Source organism: Meriones unguiculatus, chromosome 2 (assembly GCF_030254825.1).
Source record: "Meriones unguiculatus strain TT.TT164.6M chromosome 2, Bangor_MerUng_6.1, whole genome shotgun sequence".
Taxonomy (NCBI): domain Eukaryota; kingdom Metazoa; phylum Chordata; class Mammalia; order Rodentia; family Muridae; genus Meriones; species Meriones unguiculatus.
In genome coordinates, this window is record NC_083350.1 from 74,727,904 (window position 1) to 74,755,461 (window position 27,558).

The 27,558-nt window shown below is 51.1% G+C and overlaps 1 protein-coding gene across 2 annotated transcripts in view; it reads right to left on the reverse strand.

Annotated features, from left to right (window-relative positions):
* The window catches only part of Cables1 (Cdk5 and Abl enzyme substrate 1), a 98,508-nt gene that overhangs the window by 14,730 nt on the left and 56,220 nt on the right, over positions 1-27,558 (reverse strand). Inside the window, exons 4-7 of one of the 2 annotated variants that reach the window (XM_021645413.2) lie at positions 19,654-19,731; positions 2,293-2,389; positions 1,318-1,474; positions 511-614 (exon numbers count right to left, since the gene is read on the reverse strand). In XM_021645413.2, the coding sequence (XP_021501088.1) occupies positions 511-614; positions 1,318-1,474; positions 2,293-2,389; positions 19,654-19,731 (436 nt within the window). The remainder of the gene's footprint in view (positions 1-510; positions 615-1,317; positions 1,475-2,292; positions 2,390-19,653; positions 19,732-27,558) is intronic. The other variant, XM_021645414.2, reaches the window with a different exon arrangement.

Here is a 27,558-nt window from a genome sequence, read left to right on the forward strand (position 1 = left end):
GACGGTGTGGGACAGGTCGGCACAGCAGGCTTTCCTGCTCCCCAGCAGTTAGGACAGATCCCCCAGGAAGCGTCTGTCAAGCAGGAGCCTCTCACAATAGGGAAGGTGAACAGGCAGGAGACATAATCCCAGTTACAGAGGGGGAAGCCAGGAAGAGTCGGGAAACACACTCAGCAGGGAAAGCGCTCGCATGCGACACCTCTGTTCTACCTTTTCTTTCCCGTGGCAGCTCTGCGGGAACTTGAACTTGGTACTCCCAGGGAAAGCTCAGGTCCTTCCCTAGTGGAGCCTCGTGAGGTGCACACTCAGAAGTGAGGGGATCTAAAACTGAGCGGGTAGTCTTCATGTCCCCTGGACCTGCCTTCTTGGCCTCTCTAACAGTGGCATTCCCAGGACAGCTAGCCAGAATCCTGTAACCCTCACTAGAGAACTCGGTGTCCACTGAGTTACCCGGGGCCATTTCGGGAGGCTTTGGGCACTAACATCGAGCCAGCCTCGGCCACTACTTACCATGTATGAAGGGAAGGTCAGAACTCGCTTATGCTTGCCACAAGGCCACTGGGGGTCATCCAGGAGATTTGGGTCATAGTCCATAAAGTCTCCCAGGTCGCTTCCTGAACATCAAAGCAAAATGATAATTAGGGGCCCTGGACTCTTGAGGCTGAGGCTGCTGGGAAGAAGCTAGGACAGTTATTAAGGTGAAGGTGATGTCACAACCATTACCTCAGAATCACCTTGAAATCTGACTTTCGGGGGTCATCTCTGCATGGCAGTGAGGTGTGTCCACACCCTTACAAGAAGATTGGCAGGTTCTGACCATTCTGACTTTTTTCTGTGTTAGCAAATTGTGGTTTTGTTTCCCTGACTTGGAAGAACACAGAGCCTGTTGGAACGCCCGTGGGTCACATAACACAGGCCTACAGTGGCCTGTTCTCTAAGCTTGCAGAGAAAATCACTAGACTGAATTGTATCACTCAGGGCCACGACCTGGGTGAATGCCAGAGGGCCCACTGTGGGTGAACCACATTCCAACCATGGAGGCCACCAGTGAACACAGACACAGGGCAGCTTTTGCAGCTGGTGGGGGCATTAGGACAGGGATGGGCTGAGCTAGGGAGCGTTAACTTCACTTGGAATTTAGAGCGTGTGTGTGTGTGTGTGTGTGTGTGTGTGTGTGAGAGAGAGAGAGAGAGCGAGAGAGAGCCTGAGTGGCCTGAGATCATGTTCCCCCACCCAACCTCACCTGAAGACCCCATTTACACTGGAGGCTGAGGCAGCCCCTCCCTCGGGCCACAGGGCCCTCTGAGCCACCATTACCTGCATCAAGGCTCCCCTGGGTGCTGCCAGCCCGGCCCATGGAGAGGCTGCGGTGGCTCAGGCTCCGGAACTGGGAGAAGGAAGAGGTGGAGTCTATGGTGTTTCTCCGGGTTCCAAAGGCATTTGTGGGTAGAAGAAACTGTGTGTAAGACACCGTCTGAAGGGGAGGAGGATAAACAGCGGCGGTTATGCCCAGGGGAGGCTCGGTTTGCATTCTGGACGCGCCTTGTCGCTACTCTAAAGATCAGGTTTGCTTTCTTTAAAAAACACCCAGTTCTTGAATGTAATGGGATTTGAAGAATGTAACTTGTTTGGTCTTCACTTGTGCCAGATTTGTGCCGCTTCCACAGCCAACCCTCACCTGAACAGACTCTAGGCTGTGCAAGGTTTAACTGACCCCATTTGGTTTAACTATTCCTGGTAGGTGGCAACAAGGCACTGCCTCAGAACGTGCTAGAACGTGGAGTCACGCATGAGGTACGTGACGCTCGGCAGCTTATATTCCGAAGGCGGGGTGCGAGCATACTTCTCTTCACCTGCCCCAGGAAGCACCTGGTGCGCTCCCCACACAGCCTGAACTAGGAATCATGACTGATGCCCTGGGAGGCCAGGGGAACTCCCCTCTAGGCATGCTAGTTTTGGACAATTTCCCTACGGACCTTTTGGAAGTTTTATGGAGACTACTTATACCCAGTACCGGAAGGTCCAGTTCACAGATACACAAACCATCACTCCATCCTGGAGTGTGTGAGTATCGCACAAACAGCCGTAGGCAGAGAAACGCACATACTTCGGGGCTCCTGCCATGTTCCTATTGTTACTGGCTCGGTGGCTTCTGTCTGTCTGCACACTGGTGAGATGGCACAAGGCAACGAGAATCTGCGCCAGCCAACCTTATCCTGGCCTCGTGAGTAAGTCTTATGATCTGGCTCGCTGCCTTCACACTCGAAGAGTCTCCGACGCCGGAGACCTTACCTTCCCGTCAGCACCCAGCTCCACTCCTTCGAGGCCAATGATCTCCTTCAGGCTCATGGCCCCAGCTGACTGTCTCCCTCCATCCAACTTCAGGTCCCTGGGAAGGACAAGCCAAGAGAAAATGCTCTTGTGTGTTTCCCAAAGAATGACACTTACTGCATGAGACACACAGCACAATCACACTGATGAAATGACATGGGGTGTGTATGTGTATGTGTGTGTGTGTGTGATCATTTGCCTCTCCTCAGGAGCTTGTCAGAGCCAAACAAACAGAACCATGAGGAGGCAGGGTTTGGAGGCCCTTGGTTACCCGTATCCCCAGCATGGCCTCTGTGTTTTCAGACACAGCCAGGGTCCTTTCCTGAGTGCTGGGGACAGTGGGTCTCGTGGGAGCTAGTGCCGGCTTCTTTTTGAGGCTTCTAAGATCACCTCTCCTCGTCACTCTTCATCAGGTAGGACACATCAGTATCCTCGGCAGCGGCCAGGTGCTCGCTGGTAATGAAAGGATCAATGCCACGGTAGTGGGCCAGCCACCTCGGCACTGTGCCTCTCACCAACAATGAGCGTTCCAGCGGCACGCCACAATTTCTAAAGCCTTTCACCAGCAGGGCTTGGGTTCTTTAAAATAGTGCTGTAGGCACATATTACCACTGACCCATTTCATAGGGGAGGAAGTTGAGGCTGGTCAAGGCCACCAAGATGGTAGGTTGCGGAGAACGGTTTTGTATTTAATGTTCTTCCTAACGCGTGGACGCACCCTGGAGACCCATACGGGCAGCCCGCGATTGGGGCAGAGCTGCTCACTGTGTCAATCAAAGGGCGAGTCGCCCAGTGCCATTCTGACCACTGCTACAGTCCGGCTCCTATGTCCAGGCACCCTGTGTTAGTGAGTGTGGGATGGAACGGGGCCTCCAGGCCTTTCTGTGACACCCCAGGTTCTGTACTGCAGCCGTGTTTGGATCCTGCCTTCCAGCTCCTGTCTCTGGTACATGATGCTTGCTAGTGAAGACCACTTTAGACCTGGGTAGAGACTCAGAACCTCAGCAAGAGAAAGTGATATGGGAAGGCCAAAGGTCATCTAGAAAAAGAGAGAGAAAGGGCTGGGAGTGATGAGTGGGGAAGAGGAAGAAAAGCGTGCCACTTTCAACCCAGGAAGAGCTAACATGTCGGACGGAGCTGAGCACTGCTCTGATCTATGGGCCAGCCAAGGATGCAGTCTGCTTCCGGACAGTCCTCAAAATCAGCACACCCAGGAGCACTACGTTTTTGAAGCCGTTTTTCTTGACAGGACATGGTTCACAAAGCTCAAAATGGTATCAAAGTCATGTAGGACAAAAGCAAACAAGTCTCAGAACTTTCAGTTTATGGGCACCTCCTCCTCCCCTCCATAAGCCAACACTTCCTGAAGACACTCCATATGTAACTCCCAACATCGTACCTGCCTCCCAGGTTCGGAGCAAGACCCAAACCTGTAACAAGGAGGTGCAGTTCATCCAAGTGAGAGCCTCGAGAATGTTCTAAACAAAGGAACCGCTTTAACGTGTATCTAGGTCCTTCTCCGACATGCTCTCTGATGGAGGCCACCTTCCTTGAGGGCTGGGCTGTCTAGGATTATACATGTGCTTTTCCAAGGATGCTCTGCTGACTTTGAGCCTGCTGCTGGGAAGACCCAACATGCTAGAGAGAGAGAGAAAGCAGGGCCCACCGAGGCCACTGACTTCCCAGGAACTAGCCAATCCCAGAGAAATGTCACCCCCACTGATCTGCCTGTTATACACCCTACCCACAGGGATTCTCAAAAGATTTAGCAACCAAAGCTGGAGGCCAGCACACCGTGGCACTAATTGGGGCGCAACAGGCAAACCTAGTAAAGACTTGAAGGCTGGCGTGATAGAAAGGGAGAGCTCATCTTCTGTGGGCAAGACCTAGGGGAATGACGACTACCAAAGCCAGCCTGTGTTCACGGGGCCTGGGTGAGGAGTTTCACTCCATGCTCCATTTGCACGATATCTGACAGGTACAGAAACCGAGGCATTTTCTGAGTGCTCCGGCTGTCTCATGGGGCCACGTGATTCCCATCAAACCGCCTTTGGCTGTCACTCAGACTTACTGAGTCCTCACTCCAGGCAGTTAAGTATGTACAGCACAACTGACAGAACCAAGATGGCCATGTCTCTCCCCAAAGCCCTTCCCGGGGTTTCCACAGGGAAATGAAGCTATAACAAAAACATGTACTTCATACAGAATCCCTCCCATGGGTTGAGCCACAGACCAGAGATTCATGGACACAGGAAGCTGTCCAAGGCCCCAGGGCCACTTGGGTCCATAAGACACGGAGGTTAGGCTAGGCTCCGCCTTGCCTCCCCATAGGGATCCACCTATGCCAATTCATGTGACTTGCTAGTACCAGCATTTCCATCCCTGGCTTTCTGTGTCAGTATACCGTCAAACAGAATATTCACTGTGCCATGGCCAGGGCCAAGCTGAGTGAGTACTATATATGGAAGACCCTTCAGCTGTGCCTTGGGTAACTATGTTCGGGATGGTCCCGTGTCATCCATCAGAACTCCACCCCCAGGCTGGATGGTCTCCACCTGTATGTGCCACACAGTGGTCACTGGTCGCATGTGACAACTGAGCACTTGCAGCATGAGCTGGCTAAGAAATCCGACTTCATTGGTAACCTCCATGACCAAACCATACCGTCCACATACAATGCATTTAGTAATGTGGATGTGATAAACTGTAATTAATAAAAATAAAATAAATTTTTAAAACGTGGCTCTGGTCTCACCATTTTCTTCCCCAAAGCAGTATGGCCACTTGCTCTCTGCAGCCTCGGATGTTTACCTTTCAGGCCACAGCCCACCGTGGAAACTATACTAGGTATCCAAGGGGCAGGGGGAGCAGTGAGCGCAGTGGGGTGACCCTCAGAGGGAGATAAATGATACCCATGGGGTCCCCTGCTTGACACGCTATCAGTACCCCCTGACCAAGTGTTCCCAGCTGTCGTCGGAATTCACGGCGTGCATGTGCCCAGGTCACTGGCAATCGTTTGGCCTGGGGGAGTCACAGGGCTTGGGTAATGGGCGTTGGCAGTGCCAGAGCTCACCAGCGAGCAATGACCGGTGTGTGGCCCCCAGGTCCTAGGCACCACAGGGTCCCCTAGGCCCTAACGCCATGACCTTTTAATACAGTTCCTCATGCTGTGGTGAGCGCCAACCACAGACATGGTCCACTGCTACCTCATAACTGTACTTCGCTACTGTTATGGATTGTCGTGAAAATATCTGACATGGAGGATGTATTTTATGTGGCCCACAGTTTGAGAGCCGCAGCCCTGCACCTTTCCTCATATAGTACTGGTGCCTGGAAAGGAAGGGTATCGAGAAATCTGAGTTTCTCAACAGCCCTGTGTGGGGGTGGCAAGGGGGAGGAGAAAATACGGAAAGAACTGAATCCTTTCAAGTGTGGCTGGCACACTTGTATCTATCTTCACTGACGTGGGACCCAAGATGGCAGCCACTCTAGACCATGGGAGGCTTTGTAATGGTTGGGATACACGTTTCCAAGCATTCTCTCATGCTATCACTGCAGCTGGACTTGGTTCTTGGAAGGAATGAGTTAAGAACACATACATATACACATATGTGCCTGGATATCCTATCACAGGAAACAAAGCCTATGACATTTCTGATGAACACTGAACTTTTTTTTATTTTTTTATTTTTTAAAGATCTGATTTTCTGTAACCCCAGCTAGCCTTGAACTCACTAGGTAGCAGAGGACAATCCTGAACTTCTGGTCCTTCTGTTTCCACCTCATAAGTGCTGGGGTCAAGGGTGTGTACCACCATGCCTAGTTTCTGTGATACTGTGGATCGCACCCAGGCTCTTTGTGTGTATTAGGTGAGTATTCTAACAACTTAGCTATATCCTCAGCCCGAGGACCTGTTTCCTTTTCTGAATTTATGGGTAGCTATAGAGTCGGGATCTGAAAACACAAGGACACTGACCATCTTCTCTGGGTTGGGTTTTTCCTGCTAAGTGCTCCGATAAATGCCACTGAAACCTGATATTAGCATGAACTGCAGGAAATTGCCCTTTTGGAGCCATACTTGACTGACATAATAGCAGTAATTTCACAACAGGCTCCCCAATATTACAGATAACTGCCTTGGCATCATTTCTGAGTACAGAGAAAGCGATGGAGCCGTGGCGCTGACGGCTGCTGTCTCAGAAGCCGGAAAGGCCGGAGGTACCCGCAGAAGGGAACTAGAAGTTGGTTGCACAGATGTACCAAAAAAAGGATCTTTAAAAATAATTAAGCAGAAGTTCCAGGGAAGTAAGGGTACAGTCTCAATAGTTCCTAAGATCACTGTTCTAAAATTTTTTTTAAATAATTTTTTAGGTTTATTTAATTTTACTTTATGTGTATTAGTGTGAAGGTGTCAGATTCCTTGGAATTGGTGGTACAGACAGTTGTGAGCTGCCATGTGGGTGCTGGGAATTGAACCCGGGTCCTTTGGAAGAGCAGCCAGTGCTCTTAACCACTGAGCCATCTCTCCAGCCCTGTTCTAAAATCTTACAGCACGGTTATGAAGAATATTCATGGAGTCACATGCTGACCTTAAATTCCAAGTATTTGAGGTGATATGGAGCAATGGCTGAAGCGCCGTTACAAGCAGATTCAAGCTGGGCTTTTTTTTTGAAAAGCCTAGAGAATCTTCTTTTAATCCCAGATATATATATTTAGGGTTCAAATATTAATTTACTTAGAGTCCACCTATTTAAAAAAAAAATCAAAGAGGCAGCAGGCATGGTGGCTTATGCCTTTCATCCCAGCACTTGGAGGCAGAGGTAGTTTGGTCTCTGAGCTCCAGGCCATCGCAGCCTGTATAGGAGCCCCTGTCTTAGAGAAAGGCCGGGGGCAGGGGGTGGGGATTTGGGCACTGCTTGTAGCATTCCAGAATTACACATTCTAGGCTTGAAAGTGGTACTTCGGCCCAGGGACAAACACAATTGTTTAAGTTGTAGAACATCTTACTTTCACGGAGACAGAGCTGATGCGCGGGTGAAGCGCCACGGGCAACTTCAGGTTCTAATGTGACATGGCAGCTTAAGAGTGACTTCCCAGCTCATCACAATTTCAGTCTCCGCAGATAAAACAGTTTGCAAATGCAGGACAAAGAGCAGCTTTTGAACCAGTCAGCAGGGGGAAATGGGTGGGGCTGGAGAGGGGACAGGGAAGGGGCTGAGGGAAGAAGAGAGGGGATTACAATGGGAATATGAAAGCATGTTCGGGGGAGACAGCCGCAGAGCAGTTACACCCTCAAGAAAACAAGCTGGCTCATCAGGGGGCTGCAGGACCCCTCGCAGTGCTGGGCCACAGCCTGGAGTGCTGTGAGTCCACAGCAGCGAGCCCGGGAACCCGGTCCTGGCCTCAGCAGCTACAGAGTAAGCAAACACATGTGTCACTGCTGTTGAGTCCTCTGTCAGCCTAGATTGTCTCGGTCTCAAAGGTTATCTACTGCCCATTAACCATTGCATGGCCAACTCCCAAGTCCATCTTCTCTGAAAGGGTCAGCTCATAGACTAGGGTCAGATGGAAGGGGAGAAGGGCCTCCCCTATCACTGGACTGGGGGAGAGGCAATGGAGAAGAAGACAGAGGGAGGGTGAGATTGGGAGGGGACAAGGGAGAGGGCTATAGCTGGGATTCAAAGTGAGTAGACTGTAATAAATAAATAAGTTTTTTTTTTTTTTAAAAAAGGCTCAGCTGGTTATCATTAATGCACAGAATTGATCTTGGTGGACTCTCTGTCAGCTAAAAGTTCAGGGTCCTTTCCCTGGGAGGCAAAAATCAATGAACCAGTATTTACTCTAAAAAATATAATTGAGAGCCAGTGTGTAAAGGTGCTTGCTATGGAAACCAGGTAAGTGTGATCCCCAGAACACACGGAAAGGTAGGACAGAATCGCCTCCACGGAGTGACCCTCTGACCTCCACATACGTACACCCCGTATCATACACGCACCCACACAGGGTAATCATTTTAAAATATATACAATCGCATACTCACGCCAGGGAAGTAGATGGGGAAATGCATGTGCTCCAATTAGCTACTTCCCGAGGCTTTCTGCCCCTCAGATGGGCTGTCCTGACCTCTAACTGTGGTGATGTGCCCGAAGTCCAGGCTCTGTCACAGAGCCTTTGGGGAGCTCCACCCGGCACTTGCTCTTTAAGAGACAACAATGGCTCAAACACTTGGATGTGTGAATAATTTAAGAACTAATTAAATATTAACGGAGCTTCTAGACCCTTCAAAAAGAACAGAGACTGGGAGAAAGCAGAGCTCTGAAAACTGGATTAGGAGAGGAAATAGTCTTAATTAGGAGATCGCACACCACGGGAACCCCAGGCTGGACACGCGGTTAAGCCGCCCCATTTGTAGCCTGCTATAGTTACAATCTAGAATGTCCCCAAAGGCCACGGGCTAGGGGCTGGCCCCCCACTGAGGGGTGGTGGAGCCCCTTATGTCAGGAGGTGGGCTCCAGAAGGGGATATTGAGAACACATCCCTTTTTTTTTTTGCCACCCATGAGGTCCATGCCTCAGCTCCAGCACGTGGGTGACCTTCACTCACCACGTGTGAGTGAAACATGGATTGGAAATGTCCGTGTGGACACATGTATTTTTATGTAGAAACCATAGGACAACTTTGGTGTGTTGTTCCCTGGGAGCTGTCCACCTGTGTCTCCCAGGCCTGGAGCTTTCCTGGTAAGCTAGGCTCACTGATGAGGGAGCCCCAGGGCCCCGCTTGTCCCTTCCTCCCCGGCAACAGCTACAAATATGTACAAGGCTCCTGGCTTCTTCACGCGAGTGCCAGGATCCAACTCCGGTCTTCATGCTCGCATGAACTAGCCCCCAGTCCCAGGCTGAAACTTCTAAAACCATAAACGAAAACAACCTTTCTCCTTTCGTAGGTTCACTACTTCTAGTATTCGTCACGGTGACGGAGCTCACACTGCTCCTTCAAGTGCAGTGGACATCCTGGATCGGTTTCACTTGCTTGCACGGAGGCAGAGTTACACCACCAAAGTTCAAAGTCAACAAACAAGGCCACAGCTGGCAGGGGGGAAAAAAGGGAAATCAAAGGCAGCTTTTAGCTGAGAAGTCTTGGCTCCTCAGACTCAGCACTTGATGGCTAAGCCCTCCCCAGAAGGGCGAACCGCAGACAATGACGGGGCCTTAGCTTACACCAAAACCTTTGTCGAAAGGCAGTTCTTATAAACAGCCGGATAATGGCATGGCTCGCCAGTGAGATCATTCCAGAATCAGCCGCTGTGTGGGAATATGCTCGGTGCGAGGAAAGAAACACAGTTTGTGAATGTGTAATTTTCCACAACGAAAAGGGATGTCTCTGGGGCGAGTGGGCGGGGAGGAAGGGAACAGGCCCCAGACCAGGCAGGGTACACTTCGGCTTGAAAGCTCTCTAAGAATAGAATTTGTTCTGTGATCAGGAAGTGGGCCCAAGCAGATGACCTCATCTGACTGCCTCATGCCAAAAGCCAAACACCACGTGGAAGCTGCTGACAGCTCAGGAACACACCCCTTGCACTCGCCTGTGTTTGCAGAAAGCGACCCCAGTGGCTACCAACTAAGGACTGTCATACAAATGGGTCTGCACCTATCCAGCGTAGCACAGGGTTCTGGTTTTACCAGAATCACCTAGCTCCTTTGATTTCACAAGACCTCCAAATAGCAGATTAGCACTGGGCCATCATTACTGCCTTCCGTTCAGATACTGAGACAGAATCACCTGCCGACGTCTGCGGATTTCAGGAACCCTTGTGCAGAAGGGCCGATTCCTTTAGGCCCAGGGCCGAAGCTGGGGTACGCCCTTACCATACCGCCTACAGTCTCAGGTTCTAGTGTACTGTGCTCCGACTGGCAGTCTGGAGCTGGAGTGTATCTTTCTAACGGATGCAGTATTAGAAGTGGAGGTTGGCTACCTTACACCCGTTTAGCCTCTCGTGTGAGCGAGCCAGCCCCAAGCACAAGCCAGAGCTCTGGCCTCGTCTAAGCAAAAGGCCAGAGGGTGTGAGGGGAGACAGACACTGGAGGAAATGAGTCTCTCTCTCGGTTTCCTGGTTTGGGACTGACCTTAGCGAACAGTTAAAGGTCAAATTTGCATCCTATCACATCGCCTTTCCCTTCTCTGGACCCTGAGCCTTTCTCCTAGGTCATCCTAGTTTGTACCCTGTCTTCCATTTTTATTTCTAACTCCACAAATCCTTTGCAGCACCAAATGCCCCACTCCTGGTCCCATGCTTGGGGCACCAAAGCTCAGGGGCGCAGGGTAGGGGCTGGAGGGTGAGAGGACAGCTCTCAGGTAGAGGCACAGGAGGAGTTCCTGAACTCCTCCCCTGTTTACTAACTGGGGAGGAGTTCAGGAAGGTGCTCTCCAGTCTTTTTATGCCGAGTCTCCAAATCTAACCACAGATCCACTAGAAGGGAAGGCAATGACAAATGTGGATAATGGTCTTGGCAACTGCTCGCTGAAGGATGAGCTGCTGGTTTACCCTTGGGAACGGTGCTCACAGCAATGAGGAGGTTTGATGTTAAAGTCAGAGGGGCAGGGGTGGGCTATTATGGTGCTCCACCAGCACGCTGTGGAGGGCAGGGTCCGGAAAACAAACAAACAAACAAAAATCAAACCCACTTCTGTGTGTCCTATAGGAGTGAAAGCAATAGAGGGAAAAGAAAAGATTGGAAGAAAATGGACCAAAATGTTCACACCAGCTTTGTTGAGGAAGTTTGGCTTACTAATTTTGACTTTATGTATTTTCTAAGCTTGCTTTAACACACATGTACCACTGAGAAGAAAAAAAACAATCAATAAAAAATATCTGAAGCTGAGACCACAAGTGGTGGCTAACTCACTGAGAGCCAGGCAGAACCTACCTGTGACTGGACAGGAAATGACCTGCCGCTGATGTACTCGGGTGTCACCATGGCCTGGCAGGGGCTCCAAGCCATCTCACTAAGTATTTCCCTGATGTGGACATTATGGCCACTGATAAAGACAAGTACACTGCAATCAATGGGACCTGCCTGGCGGCCAGCTCCTTTCCAACCCCTTGCCTGGCTTCAGCGCCCACTGACATGGGTTGCCAAGATGGCTAAAGACTGGGATGTGCCTGAGGGGGGGTGTAATGCAGGAGTGGGCTCCTTGTTCTCATCATCTTTGGAGCCCTTTTGTGGCTAATCTCCTTAGGGACTTGAGCTCCATGTAAACTTGTATTGCCAGAACAGGAAGGAACTGGGAGGTGAGCGGGTGACAACTTGATGTCTCTATGGCCCTGCGAGCTCTCAGAGCCTCGTGTGAGCTGAAGACGCTGCCTCTGTGGAGCTCACTGGCATTGCCGGAATTAGCCACCACATCAAACATCCTTTACAAGTGACCGCAGGGCCACTGGAGAAGGAGCAGCGGCTTCGTGTGACGGAGGGGCTTCCGTGTCCTCGGAAGTGTTCTGTCCACTGCGCATATACGCTGCTGGGTGAGGCGTGACCCACCCTTGGTAGCCTCACACCTGGGTGATCTGGAAAGAATGGGCATAGCCCACAGCTGTCTTCAATCCGAGCAGGCCAATACGACCTTCCTAATGCATGTACTTAGCCAGAGCTGTCGTGTTGGCCTCTACAGGGCTGAGAAGGAAGGACCAGAGGGCATGACTGAGATGGATGATAGAAAGAGGACCAGGGCAGGGACTTCACCTCACACCAGGATGAAGTGGTCCCTCTCCACAGTGCTGACCCCGGGAAACTGCTTTCTTCTAACTATGCCGGGTTCCACCCAGAAGGCCCTTGCTTTAGTCGGGAGCAGGGTACAACCAAAGGGAAAGCGTGTTGATCTGCAAGATGGGACCATGGCACCATTTAACCTTTCATCTATTTGGAGACGTTCAGGCAACCAACTCTCATGAAAGCCAGGGGACACCAGCGGGGCCTAGGCAGAGGTAGGAGAAGCCGAGAGACCTCAGCACCAGGTATGAGTGCACAGTGTGGGTCATTTACTGTACCAGAGAGGCCAAATTCTGTCTGCCCAGGCTGTAGGGATGGTGAACCATCTGGCTAGTGAGCGAAAAGGAGAGACCTAGCTGGGGTTCACCAGATGCAGCTGGATGTAGTTTGGGGCCCTATGCCTCTTTAGGCTTAGCAAGTTTCTTGTTGCTCTGATGAAGCAATTTGGAAAGGGCAGAGTCCCATGGGCCGAGTCAGATAACCTTGTCAGTCCCTTAAAGGCCTGTCTCATGGCCATCTCCTCCATTTCTCTGGAGATGTCCCCAAAGACAAAGTGTAAGGTCAAAGGCTCCACAGAATACCTGCTCTCCCCAGAACACACTGCCTGCCTGCCTTTGGTCACAGTGCTGATGAGCAACCCCCCAAAGCTTAGAGATGCTGCCCTGAAAAACAAGTCAGCTCTTTCACTGTGTTTCACGCAGACCACTGCAGCTACTTTGAGAACCAAGACGTGGTTTATACCCACGAGTTAAAGTATGTTAAAACACACGCTACCGGCACTGCCACAGGCCTCAGCCAAGACACCAGGTAAGGTCTGAGCAAGCTGTGGTGAGGTGCTAGGGGCCTGGGGAAAAGGCCTGGGAAAGCTGTTTGGAGAGGCCGAGATCATTGAGGGACGGAGCAGTGTTCCCGATGAAAATCACCTACACAAGGAAAGCGGACAAGGAACCTACAGGCGCCTGGCTGGCTCTGAGATGCCATGAGGAGAGACGGCGCCGGAGAGCAGAACCCTTGCCTATGTGCAGATGCTCAGGACCGCGGAAGAGGGTAAGCAAGGACCTAGCATTCAGTGAGAAAAGCAATGCCATGACTTAAACATGAAACCCTCCCTGACAGAAGGTTCATGTGACGTGTTGTGGGTTGCCATTTTGAGTGGCTCTGTAAACTCTGGTGGTAAGACTGAGATGGAGAGGTGTTGGGGGGGGTTATATTATATTCCTGGCGCCAGACAGAGAGACAAGAGTACAGAGCTTCTCAAGATCCGTCAGAGGAACCATAGGTTTGAGCTGGGATGAGCTGCCAGCATCAGTGCTAAGGGAAGGACTGAGTGAGCACAGTAGGGTTCCTGACCCCACCCCCAACCCAAGGCTGTGGACGACAGGCAGCACTTCCTGCGGCTGCACTCAGGGCCCAGGGAACACAGCTCCCTGAGCTCAGAACCCTCCTTGGGTGACAGCAATTGTTCTAAAGGCAACATACCTGTGGGATGGAGGACTTGGGGTCACTGTTGTCTTGGGGACCCCTTCTGGGGATGCGCTGAATCATGGTGGCAAAGACCACAGGCTTCGGATCCCCAGAGGGGCCGAGGCTCTGCCAGGGCTCGGTGCTCGTGTGGGGCCTGATGGAAGAAATGAGTCACACCTGGCCAAGCCTAGGGGCCCCATGGGAACTGCAGTGGTGTTTCTGTGGGAGAGGCCAGGGGTGTGGCATGTGTCCACCCTAGCTGCGCTACCTCCCACTGGGCTATTCCTGGCACCTATGCTGCTTTTGTCTCTTTCTGGAGAGTCTGGGAGGTCTTCAATGCCTCCCAGAACCCTGTCCGTGAAAGGGATTCTGGTATTTGCAGCTCAGGCCCGAGTGTCTACTGCTGCCCTGTCCTACACTCATGAGTTACAGAGCCACCGTAGGGGATGGCACACGGGTGTCCTGCTGTAGGCAAGACGCTGAGTTTCTAATGTAAAGGTCCATAAAAAGGAGCTATCAAAAATAATGACGGATGATTTTTCTGAAATGTCATATCCAGGCGACTGTGTATGTCAGACTATATTTTAGGAGCAGTTAAGAAAGCTTTGTGGAGAGCAGAGAGATGGCTTAACGGTTAAAGACGTGTACCTGTCCTAACCCATGTCAGGCGGCTCACCATCACTCCAGCTCCAGGGACCTGAGGCCTCTGGCCTCTGCAGGCCCTGCATTCACACTTGCCCCTCCCCCCACGATTAAAAATAAGTTCAAAAGAAAGAAAGCTCTGTTCTGAAAGACCCGTCACCCATCGAGGAAGAGATGCCACGTCTTGTGCTGGATACCCCAAGAGAGGCAACAGTTTAACACAGTGGGTCTAGAATTGGGAGCAAACGCTTCGAGATCCGGAGGCAGGTGGGAAGGTGCTGAGGGGCTCAAGTGGGTAGCACTTCACACAGCAGCAGGAACCGTCACTCCTGCCTCTTCTCACAGACCTCCTCAGACTAAAGGTGGTGGTGGGGGGGATTACTTTTCATTTATGATTCTATCTGGAGCAGGCGTGGTGGCACATACCTGTAGTTCCCATGACTCAGGAGCATCGTGCTGAGTTTGAGGCCAGCCTGAGCCATGGAGCAAGACCCCACCTCAAAAGAAAAATAAGTAAACAATCAAGGCTGCAGTGTGGCTCGGTGGCAGAGAACTTGACCATCATGCATTAGGCCCTGAGCTCAACTTCAGTGCAGGGAGCGGCAGAGTCCGCCCACAGCTACCTGGAGTTACTCTCGGAGAATTTAATGCCATGGGTGAATGAGCCACCTGCACAGCCTTCTGAAAGGCACCACCCATCAGACTGGCCACCACGGTTCCTGGGATGTGAACCCTGGGTGACACTCATAAACTCTTGAGCTACCAATCCAACCCTAACAGGGAGGTTGAGAGGGGAGGTGCAGCCGAGGCCAAGTGCTGTGGGCTGAGCCGTCCGACAGCTGTGGTCACTCATAGCAACACATGGTCCTGCTACCCTGTCCTCACACCCATCGGCCGAGCTTGCTCACTCCTCCTGCATCTCAACCTCCTCAAGCAAAATGCCTGTCTTGCCCAGTCCATGGAAGAAAGGAGCACACACCTGGGAGACACTAGGGAAGGGCCCTCCCCAAAACGCACACTACTCTGGTTTTAGTTTTCCTACCTTCGGCACACAAACTTCTAGAGAGCCTTGGAAAATGGCAAGAAACTCGACCCTTCTCTCCGACAGCTTTCCCCATGCATCAAGGCAGTCTGAACCTTAGGGCAACTGTCAAACCACCAAGGTCATTGCCTTTTGTTAAGTCCTGGAAATCATCTTGAAGACCATCCTAACACCAGCGTAGTACCAACCTGGTGGCTTACACATACCCTAAGTATTTCACATTGTTCTCAAGCCTACGCAGATTGAGCCCCAGACCACAGAACTGCCAAAACGCACCCTGTCTGTGCATGTCTTGAACCCTGAAAGTTTAAAAATTCCCATGAAGAAGAATTTTCCAGGTATGACCTCTGGAAGTCACTGACAGTTGACAGGTGGGGAGTGTGAGCTGAGTCTCATTCACAAGTCTATAAACAAGGCTTCTGGCTTCCACACCAGTGCAGACACAGGTGAAACAAGCCCACAGTGGCTTTGGAGACAAGCACCCCAGGAGGAACCCTGAGGGAATGGAGGTGGAGGGCCAGGTGATGGTCCTGTGAGAGCTGGGACATCCCATGAGCTGGATTAGCAAGGCTCATTTCCGAATTCTCCCACCAGGGAGGGATACCTGCTCAGAAGCAGGATCTCAGCTTGCACATGGCACTATTGAATTCTCTTTGTGTAGTGGCTGCTAACTATGCCATGGCTGGCTTATCCTCAGACATCCTTGGAAGACCACAGTCTCCAACATTTCTACATCCCTGAGGACTCCTACGTCCAGCCTGGTGCTCTGGCACATTCTCCTCTACCCCTGTCTGAATTCTCTCAGTTCCTTCTGGCCTGCATCTGCCCTCAGCCTTGGGCAACTGCTTAGGACTCAGCTGTTCATTGGCTGTTTTGTCTGATGCTCAGTGTTCGTCTAGTCTTCAGGAGAAGAGAGACATTTTCCTGGTCGTCATGCTCGGTGCCTTGAACAGTGCCCATACTCTCTAGGCTGCAAGAACAGGAATGAATTCTGTTGTACAGTAGTAGGTCTTGAAAGTCAACACAGGATGATGAAGATGGGAAAGAGCTTGGAGATGTGGGTGGGGCCACAGATTTTATGCTGCAAAGGATTTTGATGAAGATTCAGGGGCAGTGTTCTCTATCAGGGCTTCACACAAACTGGGGCCTACAAAGGACTGAATGCAAAAACAATGAAAAATGAAAGGAGAGACATCTTCTGAGACTGATCTGTCGGCCTTCCTCGACTGCTAACAGGTACCAAAGGAAGTGTTCATATCAGGGGAAAAGCCAAGCCAAAGCTTTGGGGCCACAGCAGGCGGTGAGGCAGGGGGAGCCAAGAGGACGGGAGGTGGAGTGAGGAGAAGCCAGAGAACACCCAGGAAGGTAAGGCTGCCTATCTGAGAGATGCTTGATCTGCAGAGGATGTTCAAGTCCATGCAGGGGCACTCCTGAGCTCCCAATTTTCAGGGTCGGCTTGTGAAAGCCAGGCTATACAGCGTCTTCGTCACTGCTGTGTGTGTTTGCACTTAACAAGCTGGAAGAATCAGGCCCAAAGGGCCTACTCCACACATGTAAGCACACATGTAAGGACACCGGGTGCCAGAAAACAGAGCTCAGAGTCCTGGGGCTGATACACAAGCCCAGCCCACCCCGCACACCCTTGGCCGCCAGGAGTATCTGACCTCTGAAGGCTTCCATCCTTGAACTCCTATGACCAATGGCTATGTCACAGGAAGAGCTTCTGGGGAAGCATGAGGAGGCATCTTCCACAGTGGGAATGCATTATCTATGCCATTATATAATGTCATTATCTAATGACACTGTGTACATGAACTAAAACAGCCACAACTATTTAATAATACATACTGTTGTAGCATATGGGCATGTATGTTCTTAGATAGATTAATATAGTGTTATTATTTGAGCACCGTTTTTTCCAATTAATAAAGGAATTATAGCTATCAGTGGATAATTATAGCAAATGGGCTATTATTTATAAACAGGATGTAGGCTTATTAAACTTTCAGAGGCGCAGAGTACCCCGGCCACTCTAGTGCCGTATTTGGCACATGCTCAGGGTTTCTCTTGTGCTTTGGGAGCACACAGAAACTGCTACAGACAACGGGCTGGTTCCTCCTGTGAGGTTTTACAAAGAAACTGTGTTCTTTGGTTATAGAACTCATTGGTGAGCCCCTGGGTTTCCTCAACTCTGAACCCTGGAGAAATGGTGGACTCGCATCTGCTCATGTCTAAGATATAAAAGTTCTTTCCGTGTCCTCATCCAGCACCACAGTAGAACAGTCTATTCCACAGGTAGGCCTTCCCAGCATGAGGGACACCAGGCCCGGACAGACGCTGTTTCCAGCACCAGCTGCCTGCCAGCCTGCATTTCCCTGAGGTATATAAAACTGGAGAAGGCCACATGGAGCCATGGCAAGCTGGTTTGGATTATCTTCATTCAAGCATTCTTGTTGGCTTTGAGAAAAGAACCCAAATCAACAAAGTAACGACTGAGAAACGTAAATCTTCAGGGGCTCTACACTGGCTCTCCATTCTTGCTGTTAGAAAAACGGGGTTCTGACCAGTGGGCCCCACTTACCTCTCAGCATGCCGAGTGCCATGCTGGGAACCTTATGTCCACAAACTCCTGAGACCCCGTGGCCCTCGGGAAAGCAGAGAGCATCAACATGGCATGTGTGGCATGTGTGCATGGGAGGGGAAACCATGGAGGAGGTGGGGGCCACACAAATTATTCCCATTCCCTCTCTCTTGTCTGGGACCACTGCTCTCACAGATCGTATCTATAAAATGATATAGCAGTGAGGGGTAACTACATATGGAAATTAACCCTTTGAGAATGAACCTAACACTTCAAAGATGAGATGTACCGAGAAGCCAAATTATCTTAGAGAAAAAGAATGAGTCCTTAGTCAGGAAAGGCAGTGGGTACCTGGTGGAACATCTTCAGCATCTATTTAAAACGGTGACTAATTATGTACGTAACCTGGTATGTCTTCCCTCCCTAGAGTAAGCTCAGAAGGGTGGGTACCAGGCCCATCTTTCACTGCCTCCACCCCCAACCTGGTCACGTGGTAAGTAGAACACACAGAAAGAGTGAGCGGGCTAAATCAGGGCAAAGAGTGCATTAATTGGAAAGGTCAGCAAAGGAGTCCAGAGACGAGGACACTCCCCAGGATCCATCCATGCCATGGCCAGAAGAAGCCGGTTCCGTAAAGAACCATCAGCTGCTGACGCAAAAGGATCTCTCTTGGGTGGGCCGCTCTGGGCCTTGCCACAAGTTAGTTTCCATGAAAGTAGGGTGCCCTCCTAATACGACCACAGCTGTAGCCGAGGCAGGTTAGGCAGGTAAATAAGGCAGGTAGAAGAGAACCTTTCTGGGATGGCCTGCAAGCCAGCAGCCCCATGGCTGTCCCTACATGGGCCTCAGCCCTCCACGCTATAAGATCTGCTGTTACCTTTTCGTGGAACACCTACTTTGCAAAGTTGTTCTAGGGACAGAGAAATAAGAAGGCCTTCTCTGGGTGTGCTCCGTGAGGCACACACCTAACCAGTGGCTGCTTGTACGGAACGCACACAGTCCATGAAAGAACAGGGCAAGTTGATCAGGCTACGAAAGACCTGTCTACAGTAGACAGGAAAGATCAAGGTCAGCAGGCGAGCCTGTGGGCAGCTTGTGGGGACAGTGCAGGGTAGGTGAGTGGTGTCTGCTGTCACAATGACAAGAGAGCAGCTCCAGCCATGTGAGCAGAGAGAGACGGCACCTGGAGTTGTACCTGAGAGCTGCTCTACCCTGCCCTACCCAAATACCAGAAGAGGGATGCTGCAGACAGGGGGTTGGGGAAGGGCGGCCTACACACGGGAGGACACCAAGAGGCTGCAGGTGGTGACGAGGATGAGGTGATAGTGCAAGTCCTGAGCCTCTGTTGTTACTTTCTGCTCAGCGTCAAAGGTGGGGCTGGCTGACCCGAGAGAGGAGCGTTTCTCTGGCCTGCCCCTAAGTTTGTGCATTTGCTCCTGGTGCCACCTTGCTGTGATGTGTCTGTCCTGCGGTGGCAGCCCCAGCTCTCCCCTCAGTCTCCAATCCGAAGCCAGGACACAGGACATAGTGGAGTCACAGGGTTTGGTCCTTACCTGACCTACCTTTTCCCAACAGTCAGAGGGGCCCAGTGGCATTCGGTGGGCCTCACCATCTTTTCTCAGTTTCTAGCATTGGACAAGGGACAGAACGCACACTTAGAAAGAGGCAGACAGTGGGAGCACATAAACACGCAGCCGAGGAAGCTTTCAGACACTGCATTTGTAACATCAAATCGAGGCAAATTCATGAGCAGAGAAAGGCAGGTGACACTGCACACTGGCGCCCGCGCTGTCCGCCCCGAGCGGACGGTGAAGCATGCATATACATACCCGACTCGGGTACCGTCTCGGTACGGCAGCACGGAAAATACACTACACAAGGATCTTCTGCCACTGACAAGGACTATTCTACAAGGTAAAAACAAGAACGAAAAACAAACAACTAACTAAATGCAAAGACTCCAAATTAAAAAAAAGTAAAAACAAATAAAACAAACCTAAAAGTTCTAGAGCCAATGAAGCATTGGTGGATTTCACAGCAGCTTTTGCAAACTCCGCCACCTCCTCCGACAGATGGCATTCTGCTCTTCTTGCAAGATGCAAGCCTCAGTGCAGTAGAAGCGTGTTGCCTCTCCTCACCCAAATACTAACACGTGCATGTGAGACCAGCCATACGTGACAGGTGCTGCCTGGGATGCGGGCTGTGCCTAGAAGGCGGGGCACACCACACCGGATCCTGGGCGGCCAGCTCAGGCCAAATGACCAATGGCACGTGGAGAATACTGACTCCTGCCCTACGGTGAACGATGTGAGGGCAACAGGGCCCCGGACGGTGAGCCGGAGAGAGGTTGTGATGCCATTACCGTTGCTAGCTTTTCATATCCTGGTAACACGTTAGGTTCTGAGAATAGACTGAGGAACAATTACATAATCGGTCTTAGCCGCCATCCCCGCTCTGAAGAATCTACTGGGAACAGTTCTACACGATGCTCTTATGCAATCAAAGCCACTTGAAAAAACATTAAAAACAAAAACAAAACCCCTCAAAAGTACTTATCCTGCCATCTGAGAATAACTTTTGCCAAAGGGAACTGCTGGTGAAAAAAAAAAAAAAATGAAGGAATGAGTGGAAAAAATTAAAAACCATTCTTTTTGGCATGAGGCCAGCACGGTTCATATGCTGGGCTTATTTACTTTTTAAATTTCCTTTAATACTACAGTGTCACGAGCAAGGAGAAACAGCACTACTGAAAGCATAAAGGCTTGGGGAGCTTAGCCTCGTTTTGGAACCATGATATTAAGCTGCCCACAGCCCTGGCATGAAGACTGATCCCTGGCATGGCCAGCCAGACCCCCCTACTGGCCCTGCCTCTTGAGTACCAGTGACACAGTTTTTTTTCCCTTATCATGTTTTATCATGCCTTATCATGTCTCCATGCTAAAATACTTGCAGTGTCCCACCTACTGAAAAAAGCCAGTTTTCCCCTGTGTCTTATACATGCGGTTTCATTAGCCTGTGATGCCCTGCTTAGGCACATCTGGCAAACCCTCACTGAGCCAAAACCTAACTTGGAAGTCACCCCTCTAAGCGAGTGGCAGTGCACTGTGGGAACCGGCTCCTGGTTACTCGTTTCCTGTTCTAGAGCAAGGCTATGGATTCAGCACTGGGCTGCTCCTCCACGGTTAGGCTCCCAGTGTCCCTGAGACACAGCCTGGCTGCCGAGACGCGCCCTAGCCCTCATGGAGGAGGTCCAGGGCTTTAGCTTTCTACTAGTCCCACAAGCAGGACCAAAGAAGGCTCCCAGCTTCTGATTCCAGCTCTGGTTCCTTGTCTCACTCATCTGTGCCTTGAATTCCCCGTCTAAAAAAAAAAATGGTGCCCAGTTGGACATGGAAGCACACACCTGCTTTCTCAGCACTTGGGAGGCAGAGGCAGGAAGATCAGGCATTCAAGCCCAGCCTTGGCTATACAACAAATCTGAGACCTATCAGGGTTACATGGCATCCCATCTGAAGAAATGAGTGAGGGAATTAATGAACAAATTAAGGAAATGAGGTAAAATTAATAATGATCCTATTGAAAATTAGTTCCTTCTAGAAAAACCCCTGGCACGCTGCCCAGCCCACCCGATACACTAAGTAGGAATCACTTTCAGTATGGAGTAGCTTCCTGGGTGGGGCTGTCTCAGCAACAGACTTCTCCTGTTGAGAACCTCTCCAGGCCTCAGTGCCACTAAAGAAACAAAAAGGCCGTGCTGGGGACAGCTGCAAGAGCAATCGCACGGCCCAAATGACGCAGCGTGCAGATCATTAGTGATCAGCGCAGCAGGGCCAGGAGTGGGCCTTCAGGACCTGAAGGGTGGAGTAAAATTCATCATGACCATACCTGCCCGCACCATTACCCGTGAAGCCCAGAGCCAGCGCTTCCGACCAGCTGTGTCTGTAAGTTTACTTACACCGACACAGAGATGGCTCAAATGACTGCTCACGTGCCAGGTCATGAATGCTGGAGCCGGTAAGGAAGGCACAAGCTCGTGAAAGACTCGGGGACAGCCCACGGATTTGAACCTTTGCTCTTTCTTGCCGAAAATTCACCTCCCAAACTTACCAGAAAGATCTGCCGGCAGGTGTTTATCTAAGTACCCACAGGCTTCCTGGATACCAGCACGCCTGTCTTTACCCACAGGTTGCCTGGCAACTTTCTAGTCTGGCCTGCAGGTCAGCTGGAAGGTGACACACACCACCACCACTGGAGCTGAGGAGGCGCCACGTTCCACACTCTGCTCCGCCAGCACCCTTTCTCAATGGAGGCTCTCCCTGTCCCCACGTCCCCCGTCCCCCTCACTGTCTCTCCTGCCATGCCCCCACTCATCATCAATGTCCCTGAAGGAGAGGAGAGAGGGTATTGTTCAAACCCAGCTGCTTGCCTGTGGCAGCATTTTTTCTCATTACTCAGTACTAATGTGTTTCTCTTTCCCACACACCAAATTTGTTTGGACATCTTTAATAGAACAAGAAAATGAGAGCCTGTCAATGCCAAGTGCAACCCAAGTCCCCTCTACCATTTCAACCACAAAGCCGCCCGTCAGTAAATGGGCCGTATTGTTCCACGAGCTGTGGGTGCACCCTGGGTGGTCCTCACTGTTAGGTCTAGGAGATGTTGACGCCATGGGTCTCATTCAGAAACTTGCGTTACTAGGTTGCATGCGCCAAGTTTAGCATCCAGGGACATGGACTGCTTCCCAACAATCCCACCAGGGTGGTTTTCTCCTCGGCCAGTCTTAAGGAGAAGGGAGGGAAACAAAAGCCCCGCATCTTTGAGCCTTTCCCTGCCATTTCTCAGCTCAACCTGCCCATGGACTCTGCTCTTGACAGGGGCTAGAGAAAGAAGCCATGACAGATGCACATGGTAGATTCATGGCAAGATCACCAATGTTGCCACTGGAGCTCCTGGGAACATGTCTTCCATATTTCCTGGAGTAGACCTGGCCTCCAAGCAGGGACTGCAGAGCCAGAAGAGGCCAGCGGCCACAAGGGCAGAATGAGACTTCCTCCTGCACAGCAACTGTGAGGTACGTCCTGCTTAGAACCAGAGGGACTTGTGGGGATTCACAGCTGTGCTCTTCTGAGGGGCCAGCCATCACAATGGAGATGCCTCAGAGGAAAATCCGATTTGTTTTCTTCCCTCAAGGGTGCCTGCTCTTCCTGAGAGAACTAAATTGGACAGTGGTGGTCATGAAGGGGGTGAGACAATCACATATGGTTTCCAATGGGCTCTTGAAACGACCATATGCATACCCTTGCCCCCAACCTCAAACGCTACCTTCTTTTCACACGACACACGGAAAGCTCACACCATCTTCCTTCCCCGCCTGTGATGCTTCATTAAAGCACAGCTGGCTAGAAAGCTTTCCATAAAAGATGAGGACTTCAGCAGTGGCGTTAACCCCAGGGAGATGGAGCTGTGAAGAACCAAAGGTCGCATTTCCATGTAAACATCTGCCAAGAAAAAAACAAAAACGGGAAAAGCTCCACAGGGCTATGGGCCATGCTGCCTCTAGATGTACAAGGTTTTCTAAAACCTCGGGAGCTTCAGAGCATGCCTGGCAGCTCATCAGGCTTCTTATCCAGAGGATCATTTCCACGCTCTTGGGACAGTGCAGCCACTCAGGGGATCTTTCAACTTCTAAGCACAGATTCTCCATGTCCATGCTTTTTTCAAGAAATTCGTTTTCACACCCTCAGCCCGGCATCGGCAGCCTTGTGTAATACCATCCAGGCTCTTCTCATGTTCTATTGATGCCAAAACACCATCTTCTTCTTCCATTTCCAGCCCCTGAGGAGCCTGTTGGTCTTGAGAAATTCCATCCTTACTCCACATTAGCAGAAATTTCCCATAAGGATATTAAAAATGATCAAGCAGCTTCAAGAGTAAGAGAAAGAAATATCACCCTTGTAACAATGGGACAAGTACAGTGGCATTGAGCACAGTCCGGGGTCCATATCAAGTACTGGACATGCGCAAAGACACATTTTCCAGACTCACTGTTTCCATACCTCGGAAGCCAGAGAAAGACACTGGCAATGGTGGCACTGTGGGCTGCACTGTGGAGTCACAGCTCTCACCCCTGTGGAAGCAGGGACTTTACAGATACAATTGGGTTAAGATGAATGATATATTAAAGTGGGCCCAGGAAGTGATGTCTTTACAAGGAACCAATGTTCTGTAGATACCTGGACAAGCACGGGGGAAGAGACCGTGCGCTCGTGAGACAGAGACGGAATGCTGCTGCTAAGGCCCATGATGCCTAGGACGGCTGCCAACGGCTGATGATGGAAGGAAGGCATAGTTCTCCCTAAAGCCCTCAGGGAGAACATGGGCCTGCATGCCAAGCCCCCAGAAATGACAGAAACCTTCTGTGTTGTTTTAACCACCCAGCTCTGACTGCTCGGCATGGCATCCCAGAAAATGAATACAGCTGGCATCTGGCTGTGTCCTTTCTGGCTGGATCTATCCTCCCTCTCACGCGCTGGGCAGGTGCTCGGGGCATGCGTACTATGCTTGCTGTCCCCGGAGGAGGCAAAGTGTTGAAGACCGGCATCAGGAGCCAAAAGAACAGCATGGTATCTGGAAACCCCACTCTCCCCAGCTCTGCTCAAGACTGCCTTTCCCACATCCGCTCCTTCCTTCTCACAAAGCCCAATTAGAAGCGGGGAGAAGGACTTGACCCCTTTCTCTTGTGCCTGAAGCTGGCAATTACATAATGAGTGTTGAATGAAAACTGCCACAACAAGAAATGTCCTCGTACGCCCTGTGTACACACTCAATGGCCACTGGGAGGAGGCGCCTTCAGAAGATCCCATCCCCTCACTGCTGGATGAGCCCCATCTCGGTGCAAGGGCAAAGCAGAAGTCTGTGGGGCCTCCAAGAACAGTCTTCACACAGCGATGTTCCTTCTGTCTTTGTGGGGAACTGGCAGGAAGGAGGTGCCCTGAGGAAAGGGTGCTGGAGTCCAGCCCGTGGTGTGCAGAGTTAGCCTGGTGTAAGTGTTCAGAATCTGCGTCGGGCTTTAGAGGAGCGTGGGATTTCAGCAGGTGAGAATAACGAATCCAGACCAAAGATTGAGGATGTCGAGCTACAAGGACCTCGGGAACATGGGCGCTGGAAGACAGCTGGTCCAGCTTCAGCGGGATGACTCACTGAAGATCTGTGCTAAGCAGCCCACGGATTCCAGCCGGGGGCTGTTCTTCATGCTCCTCTATTTCTATCGCCCCTTCTCACTGCCATGCCCCCCACTCCTGCCACAGCCCTGGCCATATTGAGTGCTGGGGGCGGGGCTTATCTTGCCATCTAGGAGTGACAGATTTCTGAGAAACCAGCTAGATGATCTTCTGTCCTCTCCGTACTCCTAGCCCCACCCCTCCACAGATTCTTCCTAAGCACGCCTTCAATCAGTGTGGGGGTCTGATGAACGATGCAGGCAAGAGCCCTATCCCTGCAAACTTTACTGTTGGGTGGGAGACAGACTGACACACGGACACAGAGGCGAGCCTTCTGTGACGGGCAAGCAGAGGTTCTGTTGAGCATAGGAAAGAACATCCAAACTAGATGGCAGGTAGGCCGCCTGAGGAGGGAGCTGAGGGTGAGTGAAGGCAGCTTACCATGGAAGCCTCTGCTGCCAGTGGAGGGAGATGAAGACAGAGCGCTAATAAAAAGGAGCTTGGGACCACTGTGCACAGAACAGTGCTGCTCCCTGGCCCCCACTCCTGACGCACCAGCATCCCCACTGACTGCCTGCATACCTGGCCGGACGGCTGTTCTCCACCCAGCCAGACTGAGCCGGACACCCTAACGCTCAACTCAGTTACCTATGCCCCAAGTCTGTTTCCATCAGCTGGACTCGTGGCTTCTAGTTCTTGTCCACAGAGGACTACAAAAATAAACTGGGTGTGATGGCACAGGCCTGTAATCCCAGCACTTTGGAAGCTGGGGCAGGAGAATCATTGTGAGGTCAAAGTCAGCCTGGAACACATAGTGAGTTAAAGGCCCACCTGGGCTACATTCACCACTGTTTGAACGTCAGGATTTCTCTTTCAGTTTTGGGGCCAGAAATCCAAGATCCATGTGTATCGAGGGCCACGCACCCCTTGAGGATGAAAAGATAACATCTGTTGTTTCCCAGGGTTGCTTCCAAACTCAGGGCTTCCTAAGGCAGAAGGTCTGCCCTGAACAGTGGCTTTTGTTTGTAAGGTCCTCATTCTTCTTGGCTTATGCACTCAAGTCGATCAGCTTACACAGTCACATGTGCAAATTAGCTTATACCCTGAGGTATGCGGATTAGGGTGTTAATACATGAATTAGGAGGACCCACCGGCCCAGACTAGAGACGCTGGGGTGCTTGGGTGCTGAATGCAATGGTCTAGAAGTTAGGGGTCTCCTAGGAAGACTGCATGGCTCTTCCAGGGCAGCACCTGGAGTCACAGTGAGTGTGCCTCTGGCCTGAAACCTCTGAGCAATGCCATCCCACTGGCCAGTCCAAGGCCGGGCCATCCAGAAGCCAGGGGGAGAATGCACTTAGGCACACCATCAGCCAGAATGGCCAAGCGCACCTGAATCCTGGCACCTGGGAGGCTGAGGCAGGAGGATTCTGAGTTTGGACTCAGTCAGGGCTGCACAGACTGTGTTAACAACAAAACAACAACAAATCTGATCCTCTCAAAGAAGATTTGGTCCAGATAGAACAGTTTCCCAACCTATACTTACTTCCTATAAATTTCTAGCTGAAAAGAGCAAAAAGGAAGGACCTACAGGCCATGATCTTTTCAGCAGCAAAGACAGACAGACAGAAACACACACACACACACACACACACACACACACACACACCCTCACAGGCCACAGGGAAGGCTAGCATCACTTCTGTGCTTTTTATAGACTGGTTTTGTTTGTTTTGGGACAGGGTCCTGCTGTGTTGCCCAAGCTGTCCTCAAATGCTCCTCCCACCTCCCCCGGCAAGCCGCTGGGATGAGGCTGCTTCTCTGTCAGCCCTTCTGTCCTTGTTTGCTGGCTCAGGAACTCTGAAGACAGGCTGGCTGGAAAATGACAACCCTCCGGCCTTAGCTGTCTGAGTGACGGTTTGCAGGCACCCTGTCCTCACCACACTCACTTGCACAGGGAAGCGGGCCAGGCAGGGAGCCTCAGGGATGCCTTGGGAGAGCGAGAGGCTGCTAGAGGCTGGCATCCACTCACTGTCCCCTGGACTGCACTCTTGCAGGAGATGAGTGGTAGAAGGCGTGAGGCGTCTTCTTGGGGCTATCAGGTTGCTTGTAGTGTTTGAAATGTGCCATTTCCCCTAACTCATTTTCCCAGACTGTATTAGTCTCAGGCACTAAGGGTGAAGAGATCACAAGCACGGCCTTCACGACCTTTTGACCCATGCTGCCCCCTTCCCTCCAGAAAGTTCTGGTCCCAAAAGGAAAAGTCAGCATCAGTTCAGTTCCTGCTCTTCTGTCGGCTTACTTTAAAAAGACAGTACAAGGTGCCGAAGTCCTCTGTGTCTTTTTTCCTGCCTTGTTCACTTCAGAGAGAAGACAACAGCTTCATTCTTTATCTCCTCCCCCTCTTGAGTCCTTTTAAATCACTTTGGTAATTCCTCCCACGACGGGACCTGGCAGCTCGGACACTCAGTCCACTTAGGGCAGGAAGCTGATCTGCTCACCAGGAAATGATTCTCA